We start from the raw sequence: 16013 nt of genomic DNA, 5'->3' as shown, positions 1-16013 counted from the left end.
TTAAGCCGTGAGTCCACCAAAGCATTTTTTTCTAATTGTTTTTAATAGGAGTGCCACGTTTTTTAAAACGGCATTAACATGACAATCCGCTGAGTGTCTATTTCACACTGAGCATTGTGCGTTATTTACCGGATGCAGAGTTGAAGAATGTTCAACTTTGAGTAAAATGCAGTGCTCATCAGAGCATTATTATGTCAATATGGTACAAGATTATCCTATTCAAATCAATGTGATTAAATGAGTTTAGTGAAAACTAATCTAAAAGTAATCAAAAAGTAGTCAGATTACATTACCTTAAATGTGTAATGTAATGGATTGCATTATTAAAGGTGCCATCGAATTGAAAATTGAATTTACCTCGGCATAGTTGAATAACAAGAGTTTAGTACATGGAAATGACATACAGTGAATCTCAAACTCCATTGTTTCCTCCTTCTTACATAAATCTCATTTGTTTAAAAGACCTCCGAAGAACAGGCGAATCTCAACATAACACTGACTATTACGTAACAGTCGGGGTGTACGCCCCCAATATTTGCATATGCCAGCCCATGTTCAAGGCATTAGACAAGGGCAGCCAGTATTAACATCTGGATCTGTGCACAGCTGAATCATCAGACTAGGTAAGCAAGCAAGAACAATAGCGAAAAATGGCAGATGGAGCAATAATAACATGATCATGATATTTTTAGTGATATTTGTAAATTGTCTTTCTAAATGTTTCGTTAGCATGTTGCTAATGTACTGTTAAATGTGGTTAAAGTTACCATCGTTTCTTACTGTATTCACGGAGACAAGAGCCGTTGCTATTTTCATTTTTAAACACTTGCAGTCTGTATAATTCATAAACACAACTTCATTCTTTATAAATCTCTCCAACAGTGTAGCATTAGCCGTTAGCCACGGAGCACTATCAAACTCATTCAGAATCAAATGTAAACATCCAAATAAATAGCATACTTACGCGATTAGACATGCTGCATGACGAACACTTTGTAAAGATCCATTTTGAGGGTTATATTAGCTTTGTGAACTTTGTTTATGCAATGATAGAGTCGAGAGCGCGAGCAATTAAAGGGGCCGCAGCCTGAATCGGTGCATTTCTAATTATGCCTTAAAATAGGCAGTTAAAAAAAAAATCTATGGGGTATTTTGAGCTGCAACTTCAGAGACACATTCAGGGGACACCTTAGACTTATATTACATCTTGTAAAAAAAACGTTCGATTGCACCTTTAAATTTTTTGTAAATCTCTTTTTACCCAGATGTCCAATCACAGTAAAGGAGGGGTGGGGCATATACACACCGACCAACCGTCACATTCTGCTTGCATAACGATAACAAACAACAAAAAGCACAAAAGTGCCAGAGCAAGTGCGTTACATTGCGTCAACATTTTTATATACAGAAACAAACTATTTACGAAATCAGATATTAGTAACCGTTCCGTGGACATTCTATATCGGCACATAGTTTTCAGAATAACGCTGGCGTTCTCAAACGTTTTGGTGGAAACACGGCCTTATGGTCTAATTCAGTTATTTATGTTTACCGCAAGTTATCAAAATGGCTAAAATCATTTGCAGCACCTTGTTTCTTGTTGTGTGTGCATGGGAACATGTGTTCATGTGAAACCTGCTGCCATGAGCTAATTTTTTGTTTTATCTCTTCTCAGGGGAGCCACCCTCACTACTGGGCCAAAAGAGTGAAACGCCGAATATCCGCACGCACACACACACACACACACTCACAAACTCACTCAAATGAGGGGAACAATGTTCTACACATCACTGCCTGTGTAAAAGGCACACAACTCAATAACCCATCATTTTTTTATGCCTCACATTGTAATACAAACTCTAATCGCTTTCAATACTAATGAGTTTGCTGCTCTGGTCCTGATTTCAGTTTCAGACGACACTACTAACAATCTGCACAGCGTGTTGCGAAGGATGTCCAATCTGTTGACGGATGGACCACGCAAACACACACCTTAACACAACACACACACCCTGGTTTTTAATTTCATGCTCGGTTTAGGTTGAGGATTTGAAGGCTCTCGGTAAACAAGACATTACCCAAGCCTGCGCATTTTCTCAATGTAATTTGCATTAGTGCTAATCTGTGAATTAATGTCCTCGCGTAACTGTTGCCTAGTAACGTGAGGTGATCGATGCATTTCATTCCAAAGACTGCATTAGATGAGTTTTTTTGTTTTCGTTTCAGCTGCGAAGTACAACACAGCTTTACCTTTAGCCTCACAGCTAAGAGCCTTAGTATTTCAGCCTTTCATAATCACTTCCTCAACACATTTCATTGGTATGACAAGTACACCTTGAACTAAAACCAAACACATGTATCTGCATGTGTACATTTGTGACGGTGGCAGCACAAGCCTTTTGCAATCACCGTCTTCATTCATATCCAATCAGGTGGCATTATCCGTAATAGTCAGGTGACTGTTGAGTAGTGTATTTATTGTAGTGTTCGATATCAGTCGGAAGACTTTTTGGGAAGATCTGCAGTTGGATGAGAAACTAATTTCTGTATATAATCAAGATGCGCTGTACATAGCACACTTGTTTCACAACCTTGGTGCTAAGATCTCTGAATCAGGGACCTGTTCACGACGAGGGTCGTAAAGTATCAAATCTCGGTTGACCCCTGCCACTCCTCTGAGTCATCATGTACAGTTCTTTGGCATTTCAGAAATACAGCCAGTGTGTTGGGAATTTCAGAATACATCTGGTGTGCCGAAGTGGCTTTTAAGGTTTTGTCAGGGTATTTTTAAGACGGGCTAGAGGATCTTCGGTTGACGATTGTTTCCAAAAAAAATTGAAGCAAACTACAAGTTCCAGTGTTTAAGGACAGCTGTATTGTCGATTCTTGAGTTTTTGGACATCTGTGATCTTGACCTAAGTTCTTTTTTCAGCAAAGTGAAGTTTGAAATGGTGTTTTAAGTGACAAGAAATCTAGTTCCCCCACTTTACAGATGAAATTTACCAAGAAGGTAAAATTACAGTGGTGGAACATAGGGGTTGACGCTTTCAAAAAGTCCACTTGATAGGTCTTGTGCACTTAGTAAACATTTTTAATTGAAATAAAATTGGGGTGCCTTGCTTTTTGTTGGCTAAGCAAGGAATCAAAATGCAACTCTGAAACTTGAGGGGGGCACCAATGTGAGATGAAGAATCTGATCTTTAGGTTTCTTCATTGGAGGGAGCCTGGTCTTGGGCTCTGGAGATCGAAGGTCACATCATGTATTAGCCAGTTTCCGTTTTGCAGGGTTTATTTTTGTCCTTTAATGGTTTTCCTTGGTCGTAGATGAGTGGCTAGAAGGCAAGTCAGAAGCAACAGAAAGACTGATGGGCTATAAAGAGCGTTTTAGCATAATGGAGCCATGTCAGTCCTTAACCAGACCGCCTCCGTCTAGAATCACTCCATCCATCCAACCCAGAAAATGAGGTTTCCTAGTTGGGGGCTTGGTCTTTGGCAAAAAGCGGTCTTGATTTGTGAGTTGGAAAGTGTAGAAAACCTCTTGGAGTAATTTTATTAACGGACAAGGTTATGTCTTGTGTCCTTTTGTATAATGACGAGACCACCGTTTCATTTTGGGATGTTCGCCCAGTCAATGAATGTCACAACCACAGACATGCGTTCAGTGGAATCTCATAATCATTTGCTGCTTACCTCTTTTCCTAGAGACTTCGCACTGCACACTAACGGTTAGCTTTATGCTACACTACACGTGTAGAATAACACAAACAGTTCGGTTCATCGACGGATTGCTGCATCGTTAAGTTCTCTTCCAAAGACTGCCGGTTGCATGGGTGTTTTAGACGAGTCCTGCTGTCTCTTTTGTACACCTTTTTCCGCACCCCTCGATGCAATACGAGTCTTGAAATTACAGTGACAAAACACATTCCTTACCGAGAGAGGACGAATCTGTGTAAAAAAAAAAAAAAAATGGATAGAAACCGAAAATGTTTATATGTTTGACAAGCTGCCGATGCAAACTGTAAGTTTTCCATTTTCTCACATATATGCTTTTCTTTACTAGACATATTATCATTATGATTACTAGTAATAAGGTGTAAGACGACAGTAGTACCTTTTTTGCTAGGCTTAAGAATTGCTTGTGATTGTGTAAAAGCCTAAACTGAAAATTGTATGGAAATTTAAGAAAAAAGAAAAAAAAAGAAAATGTTTCAGTCCACAGCCAAGGTAAAAAGGACTTTTTGTTATGTGTTTTTATTTTTTAATAGCAATTTATCACTGTGTGATATTTTGTACATCATATTAAGCTGTATTCAAACTATATCCTCTAACTACAAGGGATAAAAAAAGACCAGCCTTTTATTTATTTTGTTTTATTATACATATTTTTGAACTGCTTTCTAGCTTGTATCAAATTACATCTTTTTCATTATTCCTGTTGATTTTCCTTTTCTTTTTTTTTTCTATTTCTTTTTTTGTTTATTCTGCAGGTCTTGTGTTGTATGTCATAAAAAAATCCAAAAACAACTAAATAAAAACATGGTTTTGTACAGAGATTTCATTCTTGTCTGGTCTGAACTCTTCTGTCTGAGAAAGTGTCTTTAGGTATGCAGAAGTTTAACTAATACTGACCTTTTTTTTTTTTTTTGATTGATGATCAGCATGTTTGGGGTCTGATATACAGTAGGTCACCTGGTCTATATGAGGATAGTCAGAGGCCCTCTTACCACCTGGTATTAAGATACATTATGGTCGATTTGATCACAAGTGGACGCGGGAGACACATACCCATTTCCACCTGGTATTTTAGTCCACTTTCAACCACTTCTGTCCTGATTTCTTCAAGGGGAGGGTCTATGGGCGGGTAAATGTATGGGTTTTTTCCAGCTCTTTCAATCTAATGGACAAAATAAGCTTGAGCAATTTACATATGAACACGCACGGAGACAATGGAAAAACACTCGGAGAGCATCATCTTTAGTTTCTTCTCTGATAGCCGTAATACGCTGAACGCTGTGAAGAAATTAGGAATGGTGAGAGAACATTGTGCTTGGTACATTTTTTGTCTTCAAACCAAACTTGGGTCTTCAGCCGACAAAGTTTAAATCCCATCTGGCTAGCGCATTTCCCATAATGTTTACACATATGGTCAGTAGGCAGAGAGTAGGAGTTATTTTGTGGCTGTTCAAACACATTTGACCACGTGAACGTTTCCACTGCGAATTCAGTCCGGTCGAATGCGTTTTCAACTACCTTTTGGATTTGGTCAAAAGTGGACAAGCTCAAAATATTTTCACACTCCATTTACACCTGTATTTAGCGTCATCCACTTGTGGTCCGATAAACCAAAGTGCACCTTAATACCAGGTGGAAACAGGGCCAGGAAGTCAGGTATTTAATTAAAGAAATAAAATCATTAAATTAATTTTGTAAACATAGTACAGAATGACCATTTATTGAAACTAAGCTGAAAAAGCGACTCCTGATTAATTTAAGTCAAATAAAGACCAACACGAGCGGTCACATTTCAATGTAAGCAAAGTCTCTATTCTGAAGTTTACATAAACATTTAGCAGATTTGAAGTTAAATTGTCTTTCCTGGAAAAACTCTCCAAAAATATTGACATCTCCACTATAAAGGTCTTTTTTTGAATGAGAAAATTTCCTTCCCACAATACCTGCCACAAACTAGCAATAGCAGGTAGAAAGTCATGGTTCATGGATGTACTGTAGCTAAAGCATTGGTGAATTTAAATGTTTTTTTGTTTTGTTTTGTTTTTTTGACAGATTCCATGACAATGTCGATTGGTAAGATTCCACCACAAAAAGGTGCCCCTTTAATCTGAAGGATTAGAGACAAAGCCGAAAACCCAGTTTTCAAAGATCTTTCAAAGTCTTGTGCAAGGGTCTAATTTAGTAGAAAAACAAAAAAGAGAAAAATGTGTTTTCAAAACATGAAACAATAAGAATATTTTCCTTTTTCTAGGAAGCTGAAATGTATTTTTTCACCATTGTTATTGTTTAAGCTAGCAAACTTACTTTTTTTTTTTTTTGAGTTCTCAGAGTTTTGTGACTAATTCAATATTGTTTCTTAACTGTGAACTCGCACTCGTCCATTCAAGGGGAAAAAATGCAGAACTCCCACCTTTTGTAAAGTTAGTCTGGCTGCAGGATCACACGTGGGCTGGTTATTTAGTTGTGTTTATGCTACACAGATCAGATATTTGGTTGTCATGTGGGACCGGGCAAAGAGAGAGAGAGAGAGAGAGAGAGAGAGAATGAGTGACTGAGAAAAGAGTACAAGTTAGTGTGGTGCCCCAGGCAAAAAGAGGAGGACAAAGTTGTTCCAGGGTGGGGGAGTAAACAAGCCAAACTGTTACACAAAGAGACGTAAAAGTTGAGAGGGAGGAAAGAAGGTGTATGTGGGACTGGGAGGAGACAGAAGTGGATATGTATGATCTCATAGAGCTTCTCATTTACAGCTCTCCTTCCTGCTGATTGGCCAAAAGACCTGTCAGTCACCTCACTTCCTCCTGGGCTCTGCGAGTTTCAGACAGTAGGGAGGTGGAGGCAGGGGGAAGAGGGAGTGTCCTCAGTAGTTTTCTCACTGAGGCACAGCAGACACAGCTCAACACGACAAGAAACTGAAACACAGCCTGACTTGCAAAGCAAGCCTAACCAGGAGCTCTCTCCGGCTTGTTTGCTGTACTCGGAGGCCATCTTGAGCAGACGGGCGTACTGCTACAGGCGTTTGTTTTGTTTTCTTATTTGTTACAGTTTCTTTTATGTCACCAGTGTGTTTCCTTGAAGTTTGGACGTGTCCCTCTTCAAAGTTTCTTTGGAGTCGTGAGAGAACAGGAAGCGGGAGGAGGAGGAGGAGGGGATACTTAGTTTGAAAGCTAAACTTTATCTGCATTGCTCACCTGCTCCTTCTCTGGAATGAAAGCTGTATAGAGAACCTTTCTGTGAAAGAGAGGGCGAGAAGAAAGAAAGCTACTTCCTGGAAAGGGATCAGTTGTTTTTAAGATCTAGGAGACACGGGACACACAGCAGGGACGGCCACTGTTGATGAGCGAGTGACTGCTGGTGTGTGTAGGTGAGTTTGCTGCCTCACACTACCCAGTCTTATCTCTCTCTTGACTGTCTTTGACTCTTCAGCATGGCCAATGTCAGTCCCTTCATGTCTCCGGGACCCATGTCCCAGGTCTTCTTCCCCCCGGGTGGCCCATCTCCACCTGGGTCGGTGGTGATGCAACAGGGGACGCCGGTCTCTGTCCATACATCTCAAACCCCAGGGTTCGCTACAGTGGACATGGTGGTTGCCCCAGGTCCCGGCGGGGCATCTGGAATGCCGTCTGGGCCTCCGGCGCCAGCTGGTGTCTCCTTCATCATACAGATTGGGCTGACTAGAGAGTCTGTGCTTCTACCTCAGACTGCAGAACTGGCCTACGTCAAACAAATTGCTTGTTCAATTGTGGATCAGAAGGTAAGCACCACCCAGTACATTGTGCCTTGCTACTGTTTGCGCTAGCACTTTTGCACAGCTCAAACGGAAGTTAAAAAGTTTTGAAGATGTGTGTATGCCCTCAGAGTTTGTCTTTTCTAGAGCAGTTTAAATTTGGAAATTTAGTGGTTTACCTTGGGGTCTGCTAAAATTATTTTCAATAAAAGCCAGACTTCAAAGATTCGTCATTGTATTTTTTGATAATTTTAAATGGACAAAAAAGGATGTCCTTTACTGGACCCCCCACCCACAAGTCCTTCACACCATGCATGCTAAAAATATTTCTCACGTAACTCACTGTGACCACAGAGATATGCAATGTATGCAGAACATGCTGTGGTAACGTACGGCAACTCTTATCCAAGTTGTCCACATAAATATCCCACACTGACCTCCATACATTGCTAATGAAGGCACTGATATGTCCATTAAACTGAAAGCCTTCAGGTAGTCCATCTTACTTGGGTTGAGCTAAATCAAGCCCTTGAACCAAAAACTCAGATGCACGTAATGTTCTAGTCCAGTCCAGAACCCATTCCTGCACTAATGGGACAAGAAACAGGCCAGCCAATTCGTGACTGCCCTTACCTCAAATCTGCATTAGGACCTAACAACAGATTTTATCAGCCAATCAGACTGTGAGATGATTCGATTATCAGATTTCCATGCTCTGGGCAGTGGCCAGGGTCAGCTTAAAAGGTTCAGTGGGAAGAGATTTTTCCAGGAAGCATTTGTAGAATAGCACCATACCAGTAATCATGCTTTGGTCAAAGCCCCATTTAGAGAGCTTTGCAATCACTAGTTTGAATATCAGGCTTGAATTCTGTCCATGTGAAGGTATTGATCTGTACCTATAGGAAGGTAACTTGTTGCAAAAGTTGCCTTGGAAGGGAACCTACAGGTGTATGTTTTAATGATGTTTTAATCCTCAAAAAAAATAAAAAATAAAATAAAACATCAAGGGAAATTATGCTTTTTTTCCTTGAACTCACAAATCAGATGATTACAACAAGTCCTCTGTTGTGTCCTTTGGATTGGGAGATTTGTGAGCTTGGCTCCTTCCCTCATCTCCCCTTGGCTTCAGGCAGAGTGAGTCACAGTGTTCCCTCTCTGTTTATTCAAATGGCTCCCTCTGTTCCATAGGCACTTTTTTTCCATTCACTTGGAGGGTAATGTGGCGGCATCACTCAGTTCCTCCCCCTAGGCTCAATTTATCCTCTTCTAGGACAAGTTTTCCTTTCCATCACTCCCTAAAGAACTGCAAAATTGTTCTGCCATCTATGTAATATATAATTAAAGCATCTATAGGGTATAAGGCAAGGACAGTCTCCATTGATTGGATTGTCCCTTTTGTTCCTTGCCCAGCCTATTTTCCCTGCTGGTCCAACACGTAAGCAGTCTATTGTCCGTGGGATAAAGAGGAGGAAATGAAGCCTGTTTCCTCCCAAAGTAGGAGGACACAGTGTGTCCTCCGCCTCTGAACCGCTCCCTTGGGCTTCCTCCAGGAGTTTGTTTTCTCAATGCAGGTTCACGGACAATGCAGTTACTTGCATCTCTGCACATCTCCTTGTAACATACCTTCCCTTCACATATAGCTGTTTTTGACTTTCTTTTGAGTTTGAGCAATGACTTTTTTAAAAAGAAAAAAGAAAGAAAACGAGGTGTTAGGAGGAGTTTTGTATGTGGTTGGCAACAAAATAGGTGTCATGGTGTATACAGACTGAAAATGAAACAAATAGTTGGGGGTTAAGTCACATGTGTCGTCTTCCCCTAGAGAGGAATGTGTGTGGCTTTATCTAGATCCCTGAAGGAGTGCATTCTTTGGAATGCCCGGATCACACCATCAATCTCCTGTTCACCCACCACTGGCCTCGTAGGCCTGGGGTGTTAATAGTAGAAAAAGAGCAGATTTGTGGTTTCATTTTGAGTGGTTTGAACAAGTTAGCAAGTAATACCCTGTCCTCTTTAATATAGCGTATAATTATAATCACAGTGTGCAGCAAGCATGTGAGCCAGTTTATACTAAACAGAAGAAAGTTAAACAGTACAAAAATGTCATTCTTGACCTGTGTACCAAGATACTCATGCACTGGACTGCAACCAGTGTCGAACCGAGGTTATGGCCATCATAATTCCCACACACTGTAGATCCATTCTTGACCTATAGGTTAAAGAGGTTGGATATCAGAGGGTGTTTCCCCACTCCTGAGGGAAGAGGACTTTTTAGGACACTCATGTGGAAATATCAGCAGCTGGTGTAAAATCACTACTCGTTTGTTTTCTTACAAATGTGGCCACTATAAAACACACAGTGTCTGGTATCAGGGGAGTCACAGGTAATTCTGCACCGTGCAACTCCTATGTACTATAGTCCTCTCACTCCTGCTCATTTGCATGGCTGCGGAGAGTCTTTGCATGGAAGGACCGTATTTCCTGGTTAAGTTACCGCTTTGCACCAGCCACCATTTGACTATACAAAACACACATTTGGTCGAGTGCTTATCGTCAGGAAATGAATGACAAAAGAGAAAAGACAAGAGAGACAATTTTCGACTTCTTGTTTTGTTAGGGATATATTCTTATGAGCTGAGTTGAAAGCTGTTTTGCATTTAATCTCAATGTCAAAGATTTAGATAAGAGTTGCTGGTCCTTAGATAAGAAGAAATCTGCTCAATTTCTTCTTTGATTTGATGTAGAGTGAACTCCGTGTTTGATCATAGACTAATTTTAATATTAATAATAACTTTTTTATGTTATGTATTATTTTAAGAATATATAAGTCTATAGATAGTATACAGCAACTGAAATTAGAAATGTAAATAAGTATTTTAATTGCAAAATAAATAAATGAATAAAACTATGGTGTGGCAATGTAACGGCAATTCACTGGCCCCAATTACAAGATTAGTTCATGTGAAATTCCTTGCCTGAGACTTCACTGTCAGCACCAAACAAAAACACGTTTTCAGGTGCAAAATAAAATAAAATAAAATAAAAGTATGGTGTGGCAAATGTAATGGCAATTTACTGGCCCCAATTACAAGACTGGTTATTGTGCCTAAGATACTTCACTGTCAACATCAAACAAAAACACATTTCCAGGTGTCAAATATAATGGGTTTCTCAGTGGTACTGTACAGTTCCAGCGGCAGATCACTTTCCTCAGACAGGATTTTCTGGCATACACATTTACACTTCCCTTTGTAATTTTCTCCATCATATAGGCTATTATGAAATCCAATATCCTTATCCCTTGTTTGTGTTATTTATAAGCTGTCTAACTTTGGATTATGGAATATGATTATGGTGCAAACTTTGATAAAACAGCCTATTATTTTAGGCCACACCAAAATTGTCATATTCTGAGTGTACTATGTAAATACCATTGTGAATACCAATGAATGGCGATCATGGTGTTTGTCAAAGTACTGTAAGTACTGTAGCATATGCTGTGATGTCAATTCACCAAAAGCCAAGGTATGGCGAAGCCTGATGATGTCATCAAATCTTACTCCCTCGAAATGATGACAAGTGTGTATGTGTGTGTAGCACGTCCAAAGATGAATCATATATAGCTTTGATCATAACCAAGCAAATTAGACAGTTATAGACCACTGTTTTAAGAATGGACTTTCAAGTGCTTCACACAACTTTTTCCAGCACTTCAAAGATGTTATTTTTAAACAATTTTTGTTTATCCTTCAAAAATTGATCACATTTGTAAAACTAAGTTTCACGATGAAAGAAAACCTAACACTTGGTGAAATACAAACACGTTTGTTTCAAAATAACAAAAATACACGAAATTACCACTATAACCAGTAGATGGCTGCACTTATTGTCTTATTAGCAATTTTCACTTCCTAACATAGTTTTTTTCACACCTTTTGCTTCTTAATTTAATTTTTAGAGATTATCTTTGTCACTTTTTGTACTGAAGTGTGAAGTATATATTTGCAGGAAAGGTCACAAAGTCTCATGAAAAACAAAAACTTTTATTCAAATTGCGAATGAAATTAGACACAGAGTAAAGACTGCTGCTTCCTTTATAATCACTGAAGCTGTCGGTTCAGTCCAGACTAAAAGTCACAATGAATCTTTTATTTACATCGTGTCCACTTTGTTATAATGAGAGGATTTGCACATGTAAAATATAGTAAACTTGCGCTAAACATAAACTCATTTGGCGTTTTGAACGATATTGAACTAATTCTCACTACCGTTAACTTAAACAGAAATGCCTGTACTTAACAGAAATGCCTGTGATTAGCTACAATACTCAGCGCTGCAAAATCAAGTTGTAAATAGACACGTTTGCAGTGCTGTTGAACTCATGTGACACAAATATAACAACCAGATTGCTTTAATTTACTTGCTTTTCTCTTTTATTAAACAATTAAAAATTGTTACACATAGTAATATAATACTGTTATTCCTGCAATAAAAATATTTCTTTACACTGACCAGCCGCCATACCCTGCCATACCCAATTGACGCCCCTGAGCACGTGATACGGTCGTTGTACCATAGTACAGCCACAGTAAGTTTGTGAAAGTATACTGACATAATGCGTACTATGTGACATATTAGCTTTCATTGGTCAGTTCAAAAAGAGAAAACAAACAAGTTAGAAACAAAAGCAAACTTTTGTTTTTTGTCTAGCTGGGAGTTGGAGGTTGGAGGTGTGTCCAGATTACTCTTTCAGTATGTTGGGTGCTCAATTATGAGGTCACAGATGGTTTCTGTTACCCGGGGCATTATGGCTCACCCATTGCACCATAGTTTCCACCAAAATACCAGAGTTAACAGTGATTGTTGCTACAAAAAACCTTGGTGTTAGCACAAAATTAAGCAATTCTTAAAGCTTCTTAGAATGTTTGATGAATATCTTGTAAATTTATTATGAAGTAGTAACAACTAGAACTTTACTAGAGCGGTTCTATAAGTAGCCGTTGCAATAATAGGGTGTTGTGGCTAGTTTCCAGGGTGTTGCTAGATTGTTGTGCTGTTCTTTATTTCTTATTTACTGTACTATAGATGTCTATATCATGTTTAATATTTAAAAGCCATACTGTGCAAGAGCTTCCAACAGACCTGCAAAAACTGATCAATGACAAATGACATCAACTTCATTTTTGGTCCCTGTTTTTCTTTTCTTTTTTTTCTTTTTTTTAAGCACACGTCTATTAGTTCTAAATAACAACATTATATTGGATGTTCACTCAGTTCAGCACACAGACACACAAAACACTGCTCTTTGTAAGGCTTTAATTCCATAGTTGGCACACCTTTTGGTTTTGAAATGTGTTGTTTAATGCCATGCTGTTAGTAAATCAGTATGTAATTAATCCCATTAGGATTATATTCTTTTCAGACCAACCATGGTTTGTAGTTGGTTTCTTTAGAAGAATAGGGATTTTGTATTGTAATACAAATCAAAGCAGCTTAACTTCACCATTAAAAAAAGCATAAACGAGTGGAACGAGGTGTCAGGCTCTCATGTGCTTGGATTGACTGTAATGTAGGACGGTGTGAACGTTAGACGTGGGTGGAGTGTGCATGCGATTTTGGAGAAGGTGGAGCAGTGTGTTAGTGCATGTATTCGTGTAAGAACAGAGGTTTTGTGTTTAGTGTTTCCAAGCCGGTTTGCTGCAGAAAGTTAAATGGGTGGGTTACCACAGTGGGTAAACACATGATCTCAGGGTGAGGAGAGAAGTCTGGTTCCAGTCACACTGGCTGACGAGTATTTATGTGTGTGTGTTTTTAAATGCTGAGCTCCAAAAAAAGTACAGTAGTATTACCATGTTTTTATGGACATGTGCCATGGCACACTATGGTAATCATTCAGAGCCATTGTAACTATATCCCTTGTGAATAAAATCACTTTTAAAAGGAGTGTTTATTACAAAAATAAGTATGAACATTAAGTATGAACTGAAAGTTAACTGTAAGTAAATGAAAATAATTGTATATTAAATACAATTATCTGAATTTTAGAGTGATTTTTGACCCACTGAAGTAGCACTTTAAATAATAATAATAAAAATAATTTTATTGTCTTGTTACATATTTGTAATGATGAAGTTGCAATTTAGTACACTTATATTATATAAATATATATTAACCTTAAATGTACTATCAAATAACACACTACAGTTCCAATTCTAATCAAGTACTTTACATGGGCTTTAGTATGTTAGTCAACACATCAACTTAAAGAAGAAGAAGAAGAAGAAGAAACTTTATTGTCAATATAATAATATAATGAAATTTGTTAAGTAGCTCTCAGAGACCAGCAGCATCGAGAAAAGAAAAAAAAAAGATCCAGATATCTTAAAGAATCCACATAGTATAAATAATTACAATATAAATATCACATTATATGCAAGTAATATATATATACACACACACACAGTGGAATTGAATAGTGCAAACAATGCAGTGCAGACAGGTATAACCAAAGTATCAGTACATTAGCAGCAACGCTTAAGTGTTTAACTGTTCAATTTCCATTCTCCCACAAGTATGTGTGTGTATATGTATGGGAAAAGGGTGTGATACATGCTACAACTCTGGGGAAAAAGCTATACTATACCCTACTGAAGGTAGGGTAGGCAATGTTTTTCATAAACACTCTTTGTTAAGGTTGAAACTGTCTTTACATCCTGATAGCGATCCATAATAGAAGTGGTCTAAATGTTAAAAACAAATGTACATATCTTCTGTTCTGTGTAAGTCTCAGGACCAAAACGTTTTTGTCCAATCATTGAATTCGGTCTGAATGCAATATGTCCTACCTGGCTGTCGACATGCATACCTCTGCGCACCAAGCTCCCGCAGACATCACCGCAAACATTATATGTAGAGTTGTAGCGTCGCAAGCGCTGCAAACAAACATCGGCCGCCTTTTACAGTTCCTCCTGATCCAAAACATCGAGCTTATGCTAAATTCACACCATGTCGTAACCGTAATTCAGAGATGGCAACCCGTGACGTTCTACCCGAAGCTGTTCAGGTCCTCAGACTCGTTTCTATGGCAACACTGTCAACGCCGAAATGAATCTACAGCAGTATAAGCAAAGACCCTTTAAGACAAGTCATTTCACTCGGCGGCTATCTTTGAAACGCCTCTTGGTCATTCAAGTGCAGCTCCTATCGCTTTGAATGGGGAAACATAAAAAAATTCTCCAAAGCTGTTTGTCAAGCTTTCAATTAAATTTCATATTTGAAATCACCAATGAAATCTGACAACAACCGTCTCATAAATTTTGTTTCTACACGTTCGAATCATGACAAAAACTGTATTTTTCAGGCTGGATCAAGCTAATGCGCATGCGCAGTCCTAAATGCGCGTCTCTTGTGTCTCATTTCGGAGGCGCGCGTCTGACTGTTTCTATAGGAACCAGAGCTTCTAACGGTCGCTGCAGTGACCCGTGATTTTACTAATCGGCGATTGGCTCTTATTTAGAAGGTGGGACTTATTCCGCCACTTTCTCCCATTCAAAACAATACGAGTGACACTTCTTGTGTTATTCTATAGTCTTTGGTATAAGTCAGAGCTCTGTAAGTTGTTTACATTCACTATTATTGTTCATGTGTTTTGGGGAGCTTACTGAAGGGAGGGTGGGATCTTATGTTTTCAAAGCTAGCTTGCCTCTCCAAAACTGCCTACCCAAAACTTTGTGTACCTTTTTTAAAGCATGACAAACATTGATTTAAAATGTACTGTAGTGTAGATGTGTACTTAAGTGCATTAAAAAAATATTCATGAAAGTGTACTCTCTTTAAATATACTTAAATTGCCTTTTATTTCATTAATATATTATCTGCAGGTACAGTTTTCTTTTAAAGTACACTACAAGTGCACATTTCAAGTACACTTATTTTACACAAGAAATATCAAAGTTCCATGATAGTATTAGCATCAGATAGCCTACCATCACTGTATCATTTTATGTGTGTCTAGGGTTAGGAATAAAAAAATACAGTAGTTCTGATTTCATGACATTTATGTACTGATTCTTTTCAATTAATTCGTAAAAAAGACTCAAGAATTAGTCACAACTTCTTCAAAAGTACTAAAAGAATCTTATGAATTTATAAAAAAAACCTTTTCAATTCTCATCCCTACTTTCATTCATTTCTATTTTTTTTCTGTCCAAAGTAATAAAGTCCTGACTATGGCTCTGGGGATCAATGTGGCATTCCTGTTGGCTTACCTGCCTCATCACCCTGACGCCTGGGCCACAAAAGACCATTTCAGCACGCTGGAGCACATACTCATTTAGTCCCCTCGCCAAGTCCCCTCCGCCCCCTTCTCCCCTCCGCTTGCCAGCCATACCTCTCATGTTACCGTTCACTTGAATAAAAAAGGGCTGCTTTGTTTTCCGAGCCCTTGCTTCAGCCCCGGGCCGTGCACAGAAAGTGAGTTTGTGGGCTTAATGAAATCACTCTGTCTGTGTGTGTGTGTGTGTGTCTGCAACGTGTGTGATTTTTGCATCTAAACCAACAT

General features: G+C 38.8%; 2 protein-coding genes across 2 annotated transcripts in view; both read left to right on the top strand.

The window, feature by feature from the left end:
• strn4 (striatin, calmodulin binding protein 4) overlaps positions 1 to 4553 on the top strand; it is a 32345-nt gene extending 27792 nt beyond the window's left edge. Inside the window, exon 18 of the mRNA XM_048161166.1 lies at positions 1676 to 4553. The gene's annotated coding sequence lies outside the window, so the exon portion shown is untranslated. The remainder of the gene's footprint in view (positions 1 to 1675) is intronic.
• Positions 4554 to 6558: 2005 nt separating this feature from the next.
• The window catches only part of prkd2 (protein kinase D2), a 47314-nt gene continuing 37859 nt past the window's right edge, over positions 6559 to 16013 (top strand). The window contains exon 1 of the mRNA XM_048161165.1: positions 6559 to 7483. Coding sequence (XP_048017122.1) covers positions 7157 to 7483 — 327 coding nt within the window. The 5' untranslated portion in view covers positions 6559 to 7156. The remainder of the gene's footprint in view (positions 7484 to 16013) is intronic.

Source organism: Megalobrama amblycephala, linkage group LG16 (genome assembly GCF_018812025.1).
Source record: "Megalobrama amblycephala isolate DHTTF-2021 linkage group LG16, ASM1881202v1, whole genome shotgun sequence".
Lineage (NCBI taxonomy): Eukaryota > Metazoa > Chordata > Actinopteri > Cypriniformes > Xenocyprididae > Megalobrama > Megalobrama amblycephala.
Note: the sequence above shows the minus strand (reverse complement) of the source record. Positions and strands in the feature narration are given on the sequence as shown.